The 17143-nt window shown below is 42.4% G+C and overlaps 1 protein-coding gene across 1 annotated transcript in view; it reads left to right on the plus strand.

Annotated features, from left to right (window-relative positions):
* MROH2B (maestro heat like repeat family member 2B) overlaps positions 1-7057 on the plus strand; it is a 67464-nt gene extending 60407 nt beyond the window's left edge. The window contains exons 37-42 of the mRNA XM_057708456.1: positions 104-286; positions 3914-4069; positions 4403-4537; positions 5222-5324; positions 6336-6401; positions 6951-7057. Coding sequence (XP_057564439.1) covers positions 104-286; positions 3914-4069; positions 4403-4537; positions 5222-5324; positions 6336-6401; positions 6951-7057 — 750 coding nt within the window. The remainder of the gene's footprint in view (positions 1-103; positions 287-3913; positions 4070-4402; positions 4538-5221; positions 5325-6335; positions 6402-6950) is intronic.
* Positions 7058-17143: the final 10086 nt, after the last annotated feature.

Consider the following 17143-nt stretch of genomic DNA (forward strand, 5'->3'; position numbering starts at 1 on the left):
GGCCCTCACAGAACATCAATCCCCTTGTCTGGGGTAGTCTCCTACCCTATTCCAGATCCATATAGAACAATTTTCGAGATTAAGAGATCTTATTTCAAAATAGGTGAAGAAGCATAAGCAGATAATGTTAGAATCTATCATCAAAGGCTTCTATCACCTGGCCCGCACCGAGGTCGTCTGTGAAAGCTTGAAGGCTCTAAAAAAGATCCTGGAGCTGCTCACAGACCGAGACGTGAGCTTCTACTTCAAAGAAATAGTGCTGCAAACAAGAACCTTCTTTGAAGACGTAAGTGAGCCTGTTCAAGAATCTTCCCTCCCCAGAAGAAGTGAGTGAACAGAAAGAGGTTCAGGTAGTGCTTGTAGCAGACCAGTTCCATGTCCATCTGCATGCCTTGGCCTGCCCCAGAAGTCACCTGCCCCAGAGGTCACCCATTTCCTGTTGGAAACCAACAGTACCCTCTCTGCCTGAGGGTACTCTCTGTCCTGAATCATGATTGATCTGAGTAAGGTGAGCCAGATGTGTTGGGAAAGGACCTTCAAATAACAAGAAATGAGAGTTTGTAGATTAAACTCCCTGGCTTCCTCACCCCCCAGAAGGATGGAGATTCACTTGCCCATAAGGGTACCACATTCACTAATATTCCCTTTTGTAGCTTTCCTCTCTCCCCCGTAACATGCTTCCTGGGCTCACCTCCCAAATAAATTATACCTAAATCCTCATCTCAAAGTCTGCTGTTGGGGGAACACAGATTATGCCAGCACTCAGTACAGGGCTGGAAGATAGCTGCCTCCAACACTATCTTTTCCAAGTCCAAGATATCAAAGACTCAGCATGCTTGCGTGGTTCATTTCACCCAGGAGTCAGTAAACTGCCATGTGGCTCATGGGCCAAATTCCACCCAGAGCATGTTTTTGTAAATGAAGTGTTATTGGGACACAGCCATGCTTACTGGTTACATAGTATCTGCGGCAGCTTTCACACTTCATCCACAGAGCTGATTTGTTGTTACAGAAACTGTGTGGCCCGCAAAGTGCAAAGTCTAAATTATTCACTCTTTGGCCTCTTATGGAAAGTTTTTGTCAACCCCTGATGTATGTGATTTATAGCCCTCATTTCAAAAAAGAGCAGTCAGCAATGATCCTAGGCAAAGGACGGTCGTTTTTCTTTATACCTTTTGGGAAACTAGATTTTATTATTTCTTTTTGGTTTGTTCACTGTCATCAATGTAAAAATCTATTTCACGTCTAACTTAAACCTATTTTTTGTGAGCTAAGCCGGGCTGCTCCTGCTGTGTGGTCAGAGGAGATGGAAATTTCTGGCTGCCTCCTCTAGAGCATCCCTCTTAAACATTAAGGCTTTATTAAATTATCTATTCACCTGTTAGTCTCCAGACTGAAAAGTCTTTATTTCCTTCATTATTCACCATAAACCTCATTTTTCAGCTCCTTAAATATTTTACAAGCCAGTGACTGAGTTGTATCCCTAAATGAGGCCTAAGAAGTATAATAGAATCTAAAGAAAAACTACCTCTCAAGTCTAATCTTTTCCTATTTATTCACTCTAAATTTTTTTAATCTTTCCCTATCTTCCTGACTTTTTAGCAATTTATTAACCACACCGACCTCCAGATTTCAGTCTACAACACATGCCCTCAGTCAATAGTCCTCCAGTTTTGTATTTTTCAGTTTTTCTTCTTTGTATACTAGCCTAAACCTGGCCTTTGAGAACAGCTTTCTTTTCGTTTCCAACTATTTTCTCCAATGTACCAATATTTACTTTTAATGTTCATCTTGTCCCCAAAAATACTTACTGGGCTCTCACTCAATTTAGTATCTTCTGTAAAATAATGAGGATGTTCTTTTTTTCATTACACAGATAATTGATGACAATCTTTAAAAACAAAGGGCTGAAGTCAGCCCTAAAGAGCCCCATCTGTAAGCTTTCCCTGGACTGTTGTTATTCAATGACCCCTCTTGGATCTGAGCCTCCAATAATCACAAGTTCATCTACAAGTTTTGTGGTCAAGAGAATGTTTCTCAGTCTTATTGCATAAGAAAAAAAAAATCCAAGTCTTTCTGGTTGTTAGGTTAGACCTTTCACGTTCTTAGTAGATATCAATTTCACCACATTTGCCAAAAAAAACAGTTTGACAAAAATTAAGTCATAGTAATGACATGCTGTTTACAGTCCTACAACACTTTCTTTCTGCAAATATATTAAACTATGATACTTTGCCCCTATATTTTTCTGTCGATTAAGCATACAATTCTGTAATCTCTAAGTTTTCCTTTTCTTCTCTTCAATATTTAAGTACTTTCTTGAAAATCTAAAAATATGGTGACACTTTGAAAATACAGTTGCCGTCCCGTGCTCCAGGACCTGCTCCCTGCTGTTTTCCACGCTGGCACCTGCACAGTCACCTCACCCACTATGACAAGGACGTGAAACTGTAGCGTCTCTCCAGCACCCACAACACTTTGCCCCTTCTCTTTTCTGTTTTACCATCATCCCAATTGGTTGAGTCTCCCTGGACCTATCATTAGGTCTTTGATTTTAGAAAATTCAAAGGATTCTTTTTAAGTAAATACCTCTCTGTCTTTTGGATACTTTGTTACTGGTTTGCTTTCTTTCTCTAAAAAGAGATCTTTTAAAAATATACCCTGACCTTACTCTTAGTACATTTAAAGAAGGTTTCTACTTCCATTTCCATTCTGTGAGGTCACATCTCACGTATTTAGTTAACTTTTCTAGCCTTTTCCCAACAAGCCGTCTTTGTTTTTTTATGGAAGATCTCTACTAACTTCCTTTCTCATGGCATTTTTGTTTGTGCCCACTTCGCACACATTTTATTTTGCCATCAAAATAAACTCCTCTATCTTCTCCCCCTCATATTCATGGGAGTGCTTTTTTATTGGCCCTTGTGTGTTGCCAATCTAAATAATATTCTGGGGGATTCTCTGGCAGTCCAGAGGTTAGGATTCCACACTTCCACTGCAGGGGGCATAGGTTCGATCCCTGGTAGGGGAACTAAGTTCCCGCATGCCACACAAGCACAGTCAAAACTTTAAAAAAAAATTTTTTAAATAAATAAAATGAATAGTATTTTTCTACTCAGAATAGCTTTCCCCCTCATCCTCCTGCCTTCCTATGGGTAATTTGAACTACTTTTCTAGATAACCCCTTCCAAAAAAAGAAAAAAGAAAACCTCCAGAAAATTCATCAGTTTGTTAGAACTCTGAACCATATTGACAAAGTGTCTGAGATAATAGAAGGCCATCTTTCTCCAACACCTTACCCTTTGGTTCTAAAAAGCTTTGCCATACTGTTTCTCTTCAGATTGCATACATCTTTCGTCTTTTACTAAACGCACTGCCCACCCTCTTGGACAACAAGCAAGGGAGTTCCGTAACTTCACACACACAAGAGTAGAGCTAAGCACTTGTTTATCTTCTCTCTGTGAGACCCAAGGCCCACATTTCTGAGCTTCCTGTAATCCCTTTAGAAAGTATCTGGGATCTTGGAGAAGAGTCCTAGGCCTTGGGCAATTTAGATCAGAGGCCCCATAACTCCAGGCTAATGATGCAATCAGGCTAATTTGTATAAAATACAGAATAAACAAGAACCCTCCCTGGCGGCCTCCTGCTGCCAGCACTCCCTGTTTATTATTCCTGTGGTCACATTTCCCCATTAGCTCCTCCAAGTCAGAAACCGAGTCTCCAGCCCTAAACTCATGCCTTGTGGGTAGAGAGCTGCTGGGAAAGGAAGGACATTCTTGGAACACACAGGGTGCCCTGGGGCCTGGGCTCCCGCCTGCCTTTCCTGAAGTGGGGAAGGGCAGGGTGGGGCCGGGGGTGCCCACTGGGCATGGCCTCTGGCGGGGGACTCACCCACGACATGCCTCTGTCACCACAGGAGCAGGATGACGTGAGGCTGACTGCCATCCTCTTATTTGAGAATCTGGCACCCCTCACAGGAAGAAGGTGGAAGATTTTTTTTGCTGAAGAAATAAAAAAGAGCATGATTTCATTCCTTCTCCACCTCTGGGATCCCAATCCCAAGATTGGAACTGTAAGTGGCGCTGGCACAGACATCTGCACCCCCTCTTCTCCCCATGGCTAAGAGGTGCCGGGAAGCCTGGTCTGGCTGGACCGGAAGCCAGATCTGAAGGCACCACTCGCAAATGAACCTGGAAACCAATTTTCCTATCCTGGGTTCTCTTTTGCCATCCCTTCCCGAGTTTGTGCTCCCATCTTTGAAGCTGGGAAGGTGGCAGCACTGACGGTAAAGCCCTCCTCTCACTGACTTTTGCCGCTCCTTTCCCAAGACACCAGTCAGCGTGTCTTCCCTTCTGGAAAAGGAGCCAGCATTACGGACTGTGATGCAGAAAACTCTGTTTTTCAGGCTTGCCGTGATGTCCTGATCACCTGCATTCCTTTTCTGGGCCTCCAGGAACTCTATGGGGTATTAGATCATCTGCTTGATGGTCAGGATCTACCAAGGGCCAGGGATTTCTACAGGCAATTCTGTATGAAGCTGGTGAGTGTGCCGTAGGTGGTACTTCCAAAAATGCAAGACAAGAGTCCAGGCAAATCCCAGAAGGCAAACAGCATAGCAAGGAATCCCGGCCAGAGCCAGCACTGTCTGCAAGGGACGGGTGATTCTCCGTATCCTGCCACATCACCCTCTGCTCTGTCCCCACGTCCCGACGGGAATCTGTTCTCAAATTCCTGAAACACATCTGTTGATTAGTCCTATAAGTCCCAGGGCCACCCTGATTAAATTTAGAGTGAAATAGCCATAAGACACCTTCCAGTGGAACAATGAATGGCTGTATGCGGGCTCACTGGCCTTTAGAGGCCCCTTCTTAGGGCCTATAGGATGCTGAATTTCGTAACGTGTCATTTCTCAGTTGCCCTCTCTCTGTGTTTTGTTTTTTTTTTTCATTTTATTGAAGTATAGTTGATGTACACTGTTGTGTTCATTTCTGCTGTACAGCAGTGACTCCGTTATACGACACATATATATTCTTTTCATATTCTTTTCCATTATGGTTTATCACAGGATACTGAATAGAGTTCCCTGTGCTGTACTGTAGGAGCTTGTTGTTTACCCATCCTGTACATAATAGTTTGCGTCAGCTAATCCCAAGCTCCCAGTCCTTGCCTCCCCCTCCCCCCTGCCCCTTTCAGCTGCCCTCTTTGTAACACACATCTCTTCCAGGCCAAGAAAAACCAAGAAATCCTGTGGATCCTCCACACACACTCGTTCACCTTCTTCAGCAGCAGCTGGGAGACGATCCGGAGCGCGGCCATCAAACTCACAGGTAGGGGCACATCCGCGTTCCCCACTCGCGGGTCTGCTCTTCACCATCCAGTCACACTTTGCCTGGAAGCTACCCCAGCATGAGCGCTGGTATGATCGGTATGACCGAAAAAAACCCAAAAAACAAGAAAGCCAGAAACAATTCATTTTATGTCTTACAACACCTTCCCTCGAAAGAACCTGTGCTCTTGGCAAACTTACAGCTTCTGAATTCCCAACACTCATTTTGTTGCCATCAGACCGTTCTCCCTACTGGGTCCTTCATGCTTCTTCTGGTTCCAAGTGATTGCTCCTTCTTTTCCCCAAGCCTTTGATCCAAGCCTGCTGCCCCTGCCTGAGTGTTTTCCTTTGCATCATCTCATAATATAAACCATAGTCAACCTTCTAAGCTCAGTCTGAGCTGAGAGCTTTAGCAGCAATGTGATACTAACGGGAAGTGTGTAGGTGTGGGGGCCCGCGGACCTTGGCACTGCTGTGTGATTCTGCACAATCCACTTAATTTCTCTGTGTTGCCTCTTTGTCTGATCTATAAGATAAAAGAGGAAAGTAAGTGCATCTCTGAGGATCCTTCTATTAGGAAATTCTAAGTCTTACCATGAAACCCAATCCACCCCACAGTGAATACGCTGACTTGGTTGGCCACATTTAACATTGAGTTAAAAACTAAGGATTTCTTATTGGATCATGTAGAGAATCCCCCTAACTACACTAGATTTTTGGAAGACGGGGACCATCTCTTACACATGGTTGAAACCCTGACAACTGGCATCCCCTGGAGGACACAGTGTGAGTTTTCCCAAATACATGGTGGGTGAGTGGCCACTCCCAGACGTGGCACTCGAGACCTCATAGACGTCACCCTCACATCATCTTGGGGGGTGCAGAAGGCATCTGCAGCCTGTTCATTCACTAGCCAGACCATTGGGCTTCTTACCAGGCGCAGAGCCTGCCCTGACCTGCTTTTCATGGCATCTACGGTGAAATCAGTAACTTTCCCTTCTGTTGATTTTAGACGCCATTGTTCTCAATTTGACCTATCAATATGTGGAGTCAGTAGACAGAGAACAACTGACCACACGTGAGTACCAACCCCAGTTTCTGCCCAGAGCACTGTTATATTCTTAGGGAAAGAGAAACTAATGCTGCTCCAAGTTCCATGTCAGCCATAAAATCATACAGTAAAATCGCAGCGTAAAATCGTAGAGTAAAATCGTAGCGTAAAATCGTAGTGTAAAATCGTAGAATAAAATCGTAGTGTAAAATCATAGTGTAAAATCATAGTGTCCCCCATTATCAATTGTTTTTGATGCTCCCTAGATACTGGAATTTCTCCAAAGTGTAAGGTGACCCCCAGTTCCATCCCATGGCAAGCATCATTCCCAATAGACTTCGATTTTCCAATTGTTTATAAACCTACCGATCACAAGGTCAGGATCTTCTCCTCCCTTATTTCACTGTTAAAACAGATCTCAATTTGTGGATCCACATCCTACCTGTTGGGGTAAAACGTGAACACAGGGGCCTGAGCCCCACCCAGCACTGACCCTCAGTGGGGTCCTTCCTGGGCTGCATAGCTTGGGCCTTGGCATTCTTCATTCACTGGACATTGCTATTCTTTCCTTTTCAGGCCTCCAAGCACTTCGACAAGACCCCTGTATCAGCGTCCAGAGAGCAGCCGAAGCAGCCTTGCAGACCCTCTTGAGAAGGTGTAAAGAGACAAGCACCCATCCGTAAACCATCAGGAAATAAACCGCTAGGCTTTTTCTGTCACTGACTCCTGTCTTCATCCTCATAATTCACAAACTTGCAACATCTTGAGGAAAGAGATGGCGCCTAGGGTGGGGATGCTGAGGTGGTGGTGTATTCCCTACCCTCCCAGCTCTCGCTGGTGGCTTGTGTTAGCAAAAACCACACCCACCAATCCACTCGAAGAATAACTTGTGATTTGAGTGGTGACAGCCACATGGCTTTGCATAGGACAGCCCTCTATCTTGGGAAGCTTACCTCCCAGCAGATATCACAAAGGGACAGAACACGAAACAATTCCGCTGCCATTAGGAAGAGGACCACTGCTATTTTCCACACGGAGCCCTTTTGTCCCATTATCTTTGCCAGCTTTGGCTCACTGCCCACACTCTCTCCTTTCTAAAAAAGCAGTCTTGTGACAAACTTCAACCTGTCTGTTCTTAGGTTGTAATTTATATGTCGAGACTGGGCCAGGTACTTTTCTACAAAAGACCCTTTCTGACATTCTATTAAATCTCATGGTTTCCTTTCCACTTTTATCCTAGAACATTGCTCCCTTTGAGCTGTGTGTATGTGGGTGCGCATGTGTTAACCTTCATAGCATCTGAAAAATAACTCTTCACTCCTTTCCGCAATGCACACCTGAAAGGTTACATACAGGAAATCACGTACAGACAAAGAAGTTTTTAACACAGAGCCTGGGATTCATGTAGCACCACCACTATCAGGATCATTCATTAGCAACATTATTTTTTTGCTATTATTTTTATCTTACTGACATTTAAATTCAAACACTGAGCTCAAGTATATGTTGGCCCTTTGTTCAGATTTTTGAAATAAAGATAAATGGACAGACAGCTTTAAGAATGCAATGTATTCAACACTGCACATTAAACAATCAGAGAAAATCTAGGGGATGGCGTAACTGTATTCCTTTATACATTTTGTAGCACAAGTACAGGAACAAGCCATGCAACTGGAGGGAAAAACCTGTTCGGGACTGAACAGAGAGGTCCTGGTTGCTGACAGAATCTCCCCTTGACTTGAGACTTGAGAAAAACCAGGAGTCTGTCAGTATACAAAAATCTCTGAATTCAGGACAAACAGTAACAGGATATTAAGGAACTAGCTTTTGCCAATTGGGATTGTGGGGAGCATTCTAAAGTAAGCAGGGTCGGCTGGAGGCTGGAAATGTTGCAGCCCGAGTCCAGGATCTGTAGATTAGAACAGCAGGCTAGAGACAGAATGGTTAGTGCATTCTTCAAAAATCCCCAGTTTTCCAAGCAAGTTCCAAGATGCTTTACTCAAACAGCAGCAACATTATTAAATTGATGTACCTCTTTATACATTCCTATTACCTATAATCTAACGCCTTCATCCCCAAGCTCTTTGGGAAAGCATCTTTTGTTCCTACAAAACATTTTAAGAACAAAAGGAATCTTTTAGGTTAGAGATTTTAGGCCAGAGTCCCATTTATTCATTCACTTAACAAATATGTATGGACTGCCTATAATTTACAAGGCACTGTTATAGCTACTGGGGCTGCAACTATGAGGAGGAAAATAGAAAAATTCTGCCCTCATGGAGCTTATATTCTATGACATCTGTGTATAAATTCCAGAGGATGGAGGCAGCCTCCAAGATGGCTCCAATGAGTCCTGCCCCCTGATGTGTATGTATCTCCCTCCCACAGTGCATAGAATGACCTGTGCAATCAATACAATAGTTCAGAAATGACAGAGTGTGACTTCCAAGGCAAGGTCATAAATGGTATTGCACTCTCTTGAATCACTCGCTCTAGGGGAAGCCAGCTGCCAACATAAGGATACTCAAGCAGCCCAAAGAGAGGTCCATGTGGCCAAGAACTGATGCCTCCTGCAAACAACCAGAGCTAACTTAGCAGGCTCATTAATGAGCCATCTTGGAAACAAATCCATGAGCCCCAGGTAAAGCCTTCAGATGACCAAAGCCTCAGTTGACTGGATTATGAGATAAAATACAGAATGCCCAATTAAATTCGACTTTTTGGTGAACGAGGTTTTTTTTTTTTTTTTTAGTAAAAGTATGTCCTGATTATTGCATGGGGCACACTACTACGAAAGAATTATTTATTGTTTTTCTAAAATTCAGATTTAACTGAGCATCTTGTATTTTTATTTGCTAAATCTGGCAACCCCAGTGCAATCTAACCGGAGTCCTGAGCCAGAAGCATTAAGCTAAACCACTCCTGAATTCCTGAACCACAAAACTGTATGAGATAATGAATCCATGTTGTTTTAAGCCACTAAGCTTTAAGGTAATTTGCTATGCACCAGTGGGTAACTATTGCACAGAGGGTCTGTGATCCCACTCAAAGTCATATGCAAATTTCTGTGTATAATTGCATAGGTGTATTTTCTGGGTAATGGCTTTGATTAAATTCTTAAGGGAGTCAGAAGCTACTCCCAAGCATAACACACATGAAACAGAGCAAGAAAAAGAAGGCAAGAGATAGAGGTTTAGTTGTCGTTTTGGGCAGGTTAAGTCAAATGATACTTCCACTAGAACTTCCTGCAATGATGGAAATGTTCTATATCTGCACCGGCCAATAGGGTAGCCACAGCCACATGTGGCAACTGAACCCTTGAAATGTGGCTAGTCCATCCAAGGAATCAAGTTTTTAATTTCAATTTAAGTAGCCATATATAGCTAGTAGCTACAGTATTGCACAAGACGGTTTCAGAACATGAAGCAAAAAGCCGTAACGGAATTTGGGCTGAGCCACCTGGAACTATAGGATGTTCTCAAGAAGTATAAATTCACTGACACAAGACCTTGTCTGATACTTCTTTATATATCCATCCCCACTATTACTTTCCACCCATCCTAAAATCCAGCAAAGAGCCTTCCTTATCATTGATTGATGGAAATTAGGGAGAGTGGCCACATGAAACACTCATCACAGCTGAACCTTTGTCTCAACTCTAATCTTAGAAGTTGATTCACCCTGACAAGAACTTCCGAGACTCTTTTTTTCTTGGGAAAATCATTTTACCTCTCTGTACTTCCATTTCCACATCTGTAAACTGGGATCATAATTATCTACCTTAAGGTACTACTGTGAAGATTAAACATATTAATGTACACGTAAATCTCTTCGAAACCTTGCACAGAATCATTATTAAGCAAATGTTAACTGTACAATAAACATATTAATAATAGTAACAACTTAATTATTAGAATCACAGATTTAACATCAGCTCAGCTACTGGCACATAAAGCCGCCTAATTAGCCATGGTCCTGGCTCCGTGAACGCTGCTGCTCTTCTGGGGAGGATGGAGACAAGGCGGCCCCTCTAGTCACAGGATGCCAGCTCAGCTGCTCTGGCGGCCTCCTACTGACTGCAATTCCCCATCGAAGCTTTCTTACTTGCTCTCGTATCATACAGAACAAGCCACAGTCGGGCCGTGTGACAGGAGAAATGTAGACCTATTTGCTCTCCCCAACAATTATTTCCATCAATCCCTCCCAGCCACCACCATCCGCTCTCAGAGAGCTGCCCTCCCCCACCCCGCCCCCCGCCCCACACCGCCCCCCGCCCCCCCACTCCGCCCCCACCCCACTCCCACCCCACCTCCACCCCTTGATGCCTCTCTTTCCGTCAGTCCTCCACTGCCCTCCGTGATTCATCTCTATCGTTCAAATACAGTCATGTTATTCAGGGGAGAGAGACTTTCGAGGGTCTCGGGGGAAAGAGAGTGATAGAGAAAAAGTAAGTTCAAGTACTCGTGAAGCAATTACAGATTTGTTTTTCGGTCTTACTCCTGCTGCTTGCCTCACCATCACTTGCACATGTAATCATTTTTCAGTTCGTGCTTACTTTAGGATAGAGCTTCAGCGATGTTGGCTGACCGCTTAACGGGCCAGCGCTGCTTTGAAGCGCTCTGAATCACATTATTTTGCAATTCACATGATTTTGCAATTCAGCGCTCTGCCCTTTATCCCAACAGTGAGAGCCAGTGTTCTGCTGGTAAGTCAGGGACGTTTAGCTTGGCTGACCTTGCTAAGAAGGCAGTTTTACCAGAAAAGAGGAAAACAGAAAGTCACAGATGGGAAGAAAGAAATAGGCTTCCAGAGAAAGAAGCCAGGGAGATTGCTTTATTGGAATTGTCCCCCTACCGCCAAAGTTTTAAAAGATAAAACACAAGACCAGGCACTTCTCCTGAAGCCCTCAAGAGACTCCAAGATTATAGCAAAGATTTTCTAACAGCGTTTTTTCATCATTGAATTTAGTCCTCAACCCCACCACTATCCTTCAGATTACCTAAGTGTAGAACTAAAGAGCGCATGTCAGCCAGACCTGGTAGCATCCTGTGAGCTAATCAGCTTTGATCTACACCCCTGACAGAAAGCAACTTTCTGACAAACAGTTTTCTATAGATGCAGTCTGGGAATGATCATTTCTTGGAATGTCTCTTCCTTTCTCGTTTATTGTGGGTATCCCTAAAACTGGACCAGTAAAACATGGGTAGAGTCAAGAACAACATGAGAGAGCCCGGTGAACAAGAGGGGTTCATCACACAAATGTGTGTCTATTTGTGCACGTATAAAAATCACCAAGTCATGATCTGAGAAATGGCATTTGCTTCTTACCTCTACTTTGTCAAACTTTGTTTATCCAACAAAAGAATCTTACTTATTTGTATTCCTTCTGAACACACAGTCCTGCATTTTATTCATTGAATGATGTGGTTATCCTGAAAGCAAGATAGATTTGGAGAGCACAGTTTTCTTAATATACGTGACTGATGGTTTCCTCTTCAATTTGGGAGCCACCGGAAAACGTAAGATAAGAAAACATTCCTCCTACCTTACCTGCCACCTCTTCCAAATATTCTGCGGTAAATCTTGAGGATTAAATTGACCAAGGCCCTAACACCTCAATTGCACAAGAGTCAGAAAGAGGCTCTGTTTTAAAAATGGAACCTGGAGAATTGCTTCTTGGTCTGCAGGACAGGTTAACCAGAACTTTTTAAATTTTTCTGAGAAAGATGAGGGAGTTGAAAATTATCTTTACTTTGATTCCGGTAGAATTATAAGAAAATCATATTACCCCACATCTAACCCTGAGTGGCTCTGCTTAGGGTTGGGATAGTGAGAATATGCCAGGCCTGTGGATGGGGGTAGACAGGCCTATGGGGACATTTTTCAGTCTGTAACATTCCGTAAAGGATGAAATGGAGCCCTGTGACTATAGCAGAAAGGTGTTACTAAGAGATAAAGATGGCTACATAGAAAAGGCCCAAATATTGAATAACAAATCAAGTTATACTGTATCTGGAAGACACTGGGTAGCCAAAAGAAGTTCTTAATCAAGGTAATGAAATAATAAACTAGTATTTTAGCATGTAATTAACAGAATAAATAAACTGGTAAGTCAGACAGCAGGTGATAGATGTTTGAACTCAGGAACTACTAGAAAAAGAAATGACAGGGTCAATTACTAGTAAGGATATTGAATCAGTAATCAAAAACCTCCCAGCAAATAAAGTCTAGGACCAGATGGCTTCACCAGTAAATGCTACCAAACATTTAAAAGAGAATCAATACCAATCTTTCTCAAAAAGCTTCCAAAAAATAGAAAGGGAAGGAACACTTCCAAACTCATTTTATGAGGCCTGCGTTACCCTGATACCAGAAGCAGACAAGGATGCCACAAGACAGGAAAATTACAGACCAGTAACCCTGATGAATTTAGATGCAAAAGTCCTCAGCAAAATATTAGCAAATCAAGTTCAACAGTGTGTTGAAAGGATCATATCCCACAATATGCTCAAATGGGATTCATGGCATAACTTAGTTCATAGGAATCTAGATCACCTTTCTCTCCTACAAAATATCACATCAACCAGTTGCATTGAAGACATGCTGATTGGACCTAGTGAACAAGAAATAGCAACTACTCTAGACTTATTGGCAAGACATTTGCATGTTAGAGGTTGGGAAATAAATCTTACTGAACTGAGGGCCTCTATCTCAGTGAAATTTCTAGGGGTCCAATGGTGTGGGGCCACATGGAGATATCCCATCTACAATGAAGGATAAGTTGTTGCATCCTGCCACTCCTGCAACCAAGAAAGGCACAACGTCTAGTGGGGCTTTCACTTCACAGCAGGAAAAAAAAGTGCTGCAACAAGGCTTTAGTATTTTGGATCAAAGCCCTGCCATCCTCTGCAAATACTAGTCTTCTTTCAAGAAACAGCTCTTGGGGCTTCCTAGGTGGTGCAGTGGTTAAGTATCTGCCTGCCAATGCAGGGGACACAGGTTTGATCCTTGCTCCAGGAAGATCCCACATGCCACGGAGCAACTAACTCCATGCACCACAACTATTGAGCCCATGTGTCACAACTACTGAAACCCACACATTTAGAACCCGTGCTCCGCAACAAGAGAAGCCATGGCAGTGAGGAGCCTGCACACCACAATGAAGAGTAGTCCCCGCTCACCGCAATTAGAGAAAGTCCATGTGCAGCAATGAAGACCCAACACAGCCAATAAATAAATAAATAAATAAATTTATATTAAAAAAAAGAAAAAGAAAAAGAAAAAGAAACAACGCTTGACTTGCTCCTAGGCTTTAGCAGAGACTGAGCACTTAACTGCGGGCCGCCACGTTACCATGTGACCTGAGCTGCACATCGTGAAGTGAGTGTTAGCTGACCTACCACACACTCCATCATCAAATAGAAGTGAAGCAGATGTGATTGGCCCAAGCAGGCTAAAGAGCATAAGTAACTTATATGAAAAAGTGACCTAAATGCTAATTATCCTTACTCCTGCTCCGCTGTCTTCTCTCTCCCACTTGCGCGTGTGGCTCCATGGTATACGATAAGCGCCATGAATCAGCTGACAAAGGAAGGGACAACTCACACCTGGTCTACAGATGGGTCTGCACAACATGCAGCCACCCCCCATGAGCAGACAGCTGGGACACTACAGCCCATGATCTTAAGCTCTGCTGGCCTAGAAGTCTTAGTTCCAGAGGGTGCATGCTTCCACCAGGAGACACAACAGTGATTCCACTGAAAAGGAGGTTAAGACTGCCACCTGGCCACTTTGGGCTCTTCATGCCTCTGAATGAACAGGCAAGGAAGGAAGTAATTGTGCTGACTGGAGTGACTGATCCTGATTACCAAGGAGAAATTGGACTACTACTCCACAGTCGAGGCAAGGAAGAGCATGTCTCAAACACAGGAGATTTTTTAGGGCCTCTCTAAGTACTACCATGCCCTGTGATTAAGGTCAATGGAAAACAACAACACCCCAATCTAGGCAGGACTAATAGCCCACACCAATCAGGAACGAAGGTGTGGGTCACTCCATCAGGTAAAGAACCACAACCAGCTGAGGTGCTTGCTGAAGGCAAAGGGAGTACAGATTTTGTAGCTGAAGAAGAGAGTTAAAATACCAGCTACAACCACATGACCGGTTGTAGAAACGGAGACTAATTATCCTGAATATTTCCTCTTTATTTTGTTATGAATTTGTGTGTATATTAAGCAAATGTCATTTTTTCTTTCTTCTCTCCTTTTCTTATTATGCAATATAAGATTATTTACTTTATATCATAGTATTTAAGTATTGTTCATTTTACATCATAGTATTTAAGTTACAGGCTATCAAGAAGAAGAGTAAACCTCTCTCAAGTTCTCTACCTCCTCTTCTGGGGAAAAGGTTAGTATGTTTTCAGTTGTATGTAAGATAGTTGTATCATGTTAGATGGAATTATGACCTTGTTATTATCTTTATTTGGAGATTAAGTATGGTTTTTAGAGATGTGTATGGGGGTTAATAAGTTAAGCCAAGTTAATAAGGGGTGGACTTGTGATGGTTAGTTTTCTGTGTCAGCTTGACTGGGCTGCAGGATGCCCAGATACCTAGTTAAACATTTTTTCCGAGTGTGTCTGTGAGGGTGTTTCCAGAAGAGATTGACATTTGCATTGGTGGACTGAGTAAAGCAGATTTCCATCCCCAATGTAGGTGAGTCCATTGAGGACGCAAATAGAACAGAAAGCAGAGGAGGTGTGAATTCTCTCTCTCCCTAATTGCTTGAGCTGAGACTGGTCTCCTCCTGACCTTGGAATGAGGCTTAAACCCATTAGCACTCCTGGTTCTCAGGCCTTAGGAGTTGAGCTGGAATTTACACCAAGGGTTTCCTGTCCATAGCTTGCAATGGTAGATCATAGGACTCCTTAGCTTTCATAATCACTTGAGCCATTTCCTTATAATAAATCTTATTTTATATATATGTGTGTGTGTATATATAGGTTCTGTTTCTCTGGAGAACGCTAACTAATACACTCTACTTATATGTACAATATTTATACACACTACTTGTAAAATCAAACAAAAACTGGAGTAGCTATATCAATATCAGACTTCAAAACAGAGAATATATGAAAGAGAAATTTGAAGGGCAACAAATGGGCCAATTTATCAAGAAGACTTAGTAAACCTACAATTTTATGCACTTAATAACAGGGTGTCAAAATACGTGAAGCAAATACTGATGGACTTGAAAGGAGAAATGGATAAATACACACAAACATTAGAGATTTCAATAATTGATAGAACAAGCAGGCTGAGGATCAGTAAGGATAGAGAAGACTTGAATGACACTACCAACTCGACCTTATTGACAGGTGTGGAACACTCCACTGAACAACAGAAGGCACCTAGTTTCTAAGTGCACACGCAGCATTCACCAAAATAGACCAATTTCTGGGCCATGAAACAAATCTCTACAAATTTAAAAGGATTGAAGTCATACAAAGTATGTTCTCTAACCACAGTGGAATTAAACTAGACATCAACAGATGAAGGATATCTTGAAATCTCCAAAATATTTAGAGAATTAAATGTTATTCAATAAAACAAGCCAGTGTTTATTAAAGCTTCGTATCCTCAAAGTCAAATCTTGGCAGTCCCATTTCTAGGTGAGTATACCCCTAGACCCATTCACACACACACACACACACACACACACACACACAGTAGATTCATGGAACATTAGAGATTTAAAAAATTATTTCAATCCATTTTAAACGATCAGTTTGATAAATTCATCATATTTATACAGCTGAATCTTTTTGAAAAAAGCTACAGAAATTACTGTGTTTTTATTTCAGAAACCAAATCTTATCTTGAATGTTGGCTTATTTTGAATAGAACCAAGTATAGCAAAAATTTTAGAATGTGTCAAGGTCTTATATCAACAAGAAGTGCTGTTACCACCTACAACATATCAGAATAGTGGTTAAGGGTATGATCTACTGAACCAAAGGGCTTGGATTTGAATCCCGTTTCCTCCATTTGTTATCTGTGTGAAGCTGGGAAAATCACTTAGCTTCTCTATGCCTCCATTTCCTCATTTGCAAAATTCAACTAACAATAGTGCTTAGTCACAGTGTCACTGAGCTGATTAAATGAGTTAGTACATGTAAAGTGCTCCCAGCAGGTTTAGGTTTAAATATTAATGTTGCTCTTTACCTGCAGACAGGTCTTTGCATCCCATAGCCCAAGACTGAGTTCTAATGTACCTTCTCAGAAGAGATGGTATATCCTGGCCTGAGCTGCTTGGGACCTGTATTAGGCATTTAAGACACTGTCATTATAATGTGAAAGAAAATGTCTCCTAGAATATGCAGAAAAAATATATCAGATTCCATAAATTTACTTTGCTCTCTGTACAGTATTTGCCAAGATTGCCAAAGGGCAAGCTCATGAGGTAAGATTCCTCACCAACCCACTAGATGAAGCAACAGGTTCGACCAATAAATCACAGCAGCTTATGGTCTCTTCTGTGGGCTAAATATGTCCCCTCAAAATTCATATGTTGAAATCCTAATCCCCAAGATGATGGTATTTGGAGATGGAACCTTAGGGAGGTAATTAGGTTTAGATGAGATCAGAGGTCATAAGGGTAGAGCCCCCATGATGGGATTAGTGCCCTTATAAGAAGAGGAAGAGACCAGAGCTCCCCCTTTACCATGTGAGGACACAGCAAGAAAGCAGTTGTCTGCAAACCAGGAAGA

Source organism: Hippopotamus amphibius, chromosome 15, assembly GCF_030028045.1.
Source record: "Hippopotamus amphibius kiboko isolate mHipAmp2 chromosome 15, mHipAmp2.hap2, whole genome shotgun sequence".
Taxonomy (NCBI): Eukaryota; Metazoa; Chordata; class Mammalia; order Artiodactyla; family Hippopotamidae; genus Hippopotamus; species Hippopotamus amphibius.